Source organism: Arachis hypogaea, chromosome 10 (genome assembly GCF_003086295.3).
Source record: "Arachis hypogaea cultivar Tifrunner chromosome 10, arahy.Tifrunner.gnm2.J5K5, whole genome shotgun sequence".
In the NCBI taxonomy this organism is placed as follows: Eukaryota; Viridiplantae; Streptophyta; class Magnoliopsida; order Fabales; family Fabaceae; genus Arachis; species Arachis hypogaea.
This window is the reverse complement of record NC_092045.1, coordinates 8,438,211-8,439,777: the sequence shown is the minus strand read 5'-3', so window position 1 is coordinate 8,439,777 and position 1,567 is coordinate 8,438,211. Positions and strand designations below refer to the sequence as shown.

The window sequence follows — 1,567 nt, the reverse complement described above, 5'->3', positions numbered from 1 at the left end:
GGCCTATTACCTTTCTGATTCTGAGAATTCTTTGGAATAATCTCATTTCCTTTAACATTAGAGGTTCTAATAGAATTATCATTGAGTGTCATTTTCTACCTGATTTAGTACGAAAAACCTTGTACCTGCCATTGTTGCTTCTGCTTCTTTTGCATTTGTCGCACCACTCCCACTACTCGTACTAGCACCAATTCTTCCCACTTTCTTGCCACGCGAAGGGCTTTAGATTTGCATCCACGATCCATAGGTACTATTATCCTCTGTGGAGAATTTTTTACCTTTGTCCTTTTCAGAATTTCCATGACTGCCCTCACCGTTATTGTGACCATGCAGAGTCTCTTCAGTTCTTCCTTCTGACATTGCTGGAATTATTGCAGATGTTTGTATTTTCATCTGACTCTTCGAATAGTTAGATTTTTCGTGCCCGACCATCCCACAAGTAAAGCAAATGCAATGGAGCCCCTCATATTGAGCTAAATATCTTTTTCCATTAATCGAATATTGTGATACCAGTGGTTCTGTCAGGTTTAGTTCGACGCACAAACGAGCAAAATTTTCTCTGCACTTTTCAGCCATTTTAGGGTCTACACGTAACGTCCTTCCAATAATGTTACCTATTTTTCTAAGCATAGTCTCCTCATAATATTCAATATCCAACCCTGGTAACCTTACCCATGCTGCAATTCTGTCAATCGTTACTGCCTTTGGGTTAAAGTCCAGTTGCCATGGCCGGATGGTAAGATAATTATCAAAAATCCTCCAGGGGCCCCCTGTCAAGGCAAAGTCCAGATCCTTTGAGGAAAAGAACTTCACTATAAAGAAGTCATTACCCAAATCAATCACCTCTATGCTTCCCATTCTACTCCACATAATCTCCAACCTTCTCGTTAGAGCCGCAAGGGAGATTCGGCGACCAAGAAGCTTCACGATCAAGCATTCCCACCAGGGGTTCCTTAGTGACTTCATAGCAGCATCATTGAGCACAATATTATAGACCCCATCCACCTTTTCAATTCTGATGTTTGGCTCTTGGGTTTCATCTTTATCTTTATGTTGATTCGCTACCTCTCCTTCTTATTGCATGTTGTGCTCATCTTCACGTTCTTTCCCTGATTCTGAGAAAGAGTCATCCTCTTCTATATCAGTAGGTCTTCTTTCTCCTTTCACCATGTCACAAAAAGAGCGTACAGAAGTTACGTATTTATCCATATTCTCACACTTCTCTCATTTATTCTTCCTCCCTTGGAATCGGTGATTCCTTTCCTAAAAACTTTACTTTCCCGCCTTCTACTCTGATTTTTCTCATTGGCTTAGATGAGCTAGGCTCATGGGCTTGGGAATGGCCTCCCCGAGAGTAACTACCTCTCATCAGAGATGTCACCGTTGTGTCTCGTGGAATCAGGATCAGCTCTTTCATAATAATATAAATTCTAATGAGATGCTGTCAACTCAAATTCTCCAGAGATCTGAAATATTTGTCATAGAGAAAAATTCGATTTTAGAAGGATAATTAATTACAAGTAATTTTAAAAGATGCATTTTCTAAGGGTTTTTTCTATCTCAAACT

At 40.0% G+C, this 1,567-nt stretch overlaps 1 protein-coding gene across 1 annotated transcript; it reads right to left on the bottom strand.

The window, feature by feature from the left end:
• Nucleotides 1-222: 222 nt before the first annotated feature.
• LOC112717275 (uncharacterized) lies at nt 223-966 on the bottom strand. The gene has a single exon (XM_025769356.1). The coding sequence runs from the start codon at nt 964-966 to the stop codon at nt 223-225; it is 744 nt and encodes a 247-aa protein (XP_025625141.1).
• Between the last annotated feature and the right edge of the window lie 601 nt (nt 967-1,567).

Excerpts from the sequence above, each read along its gene's own strand:
- LOC112717275 (XM_025769356.1), bottom strand. The coding sequence starts at position 966 with ATGAAGTCACTAAGGAACCCCTGGTGGGAATGCTTGATCGTGAAGCTT.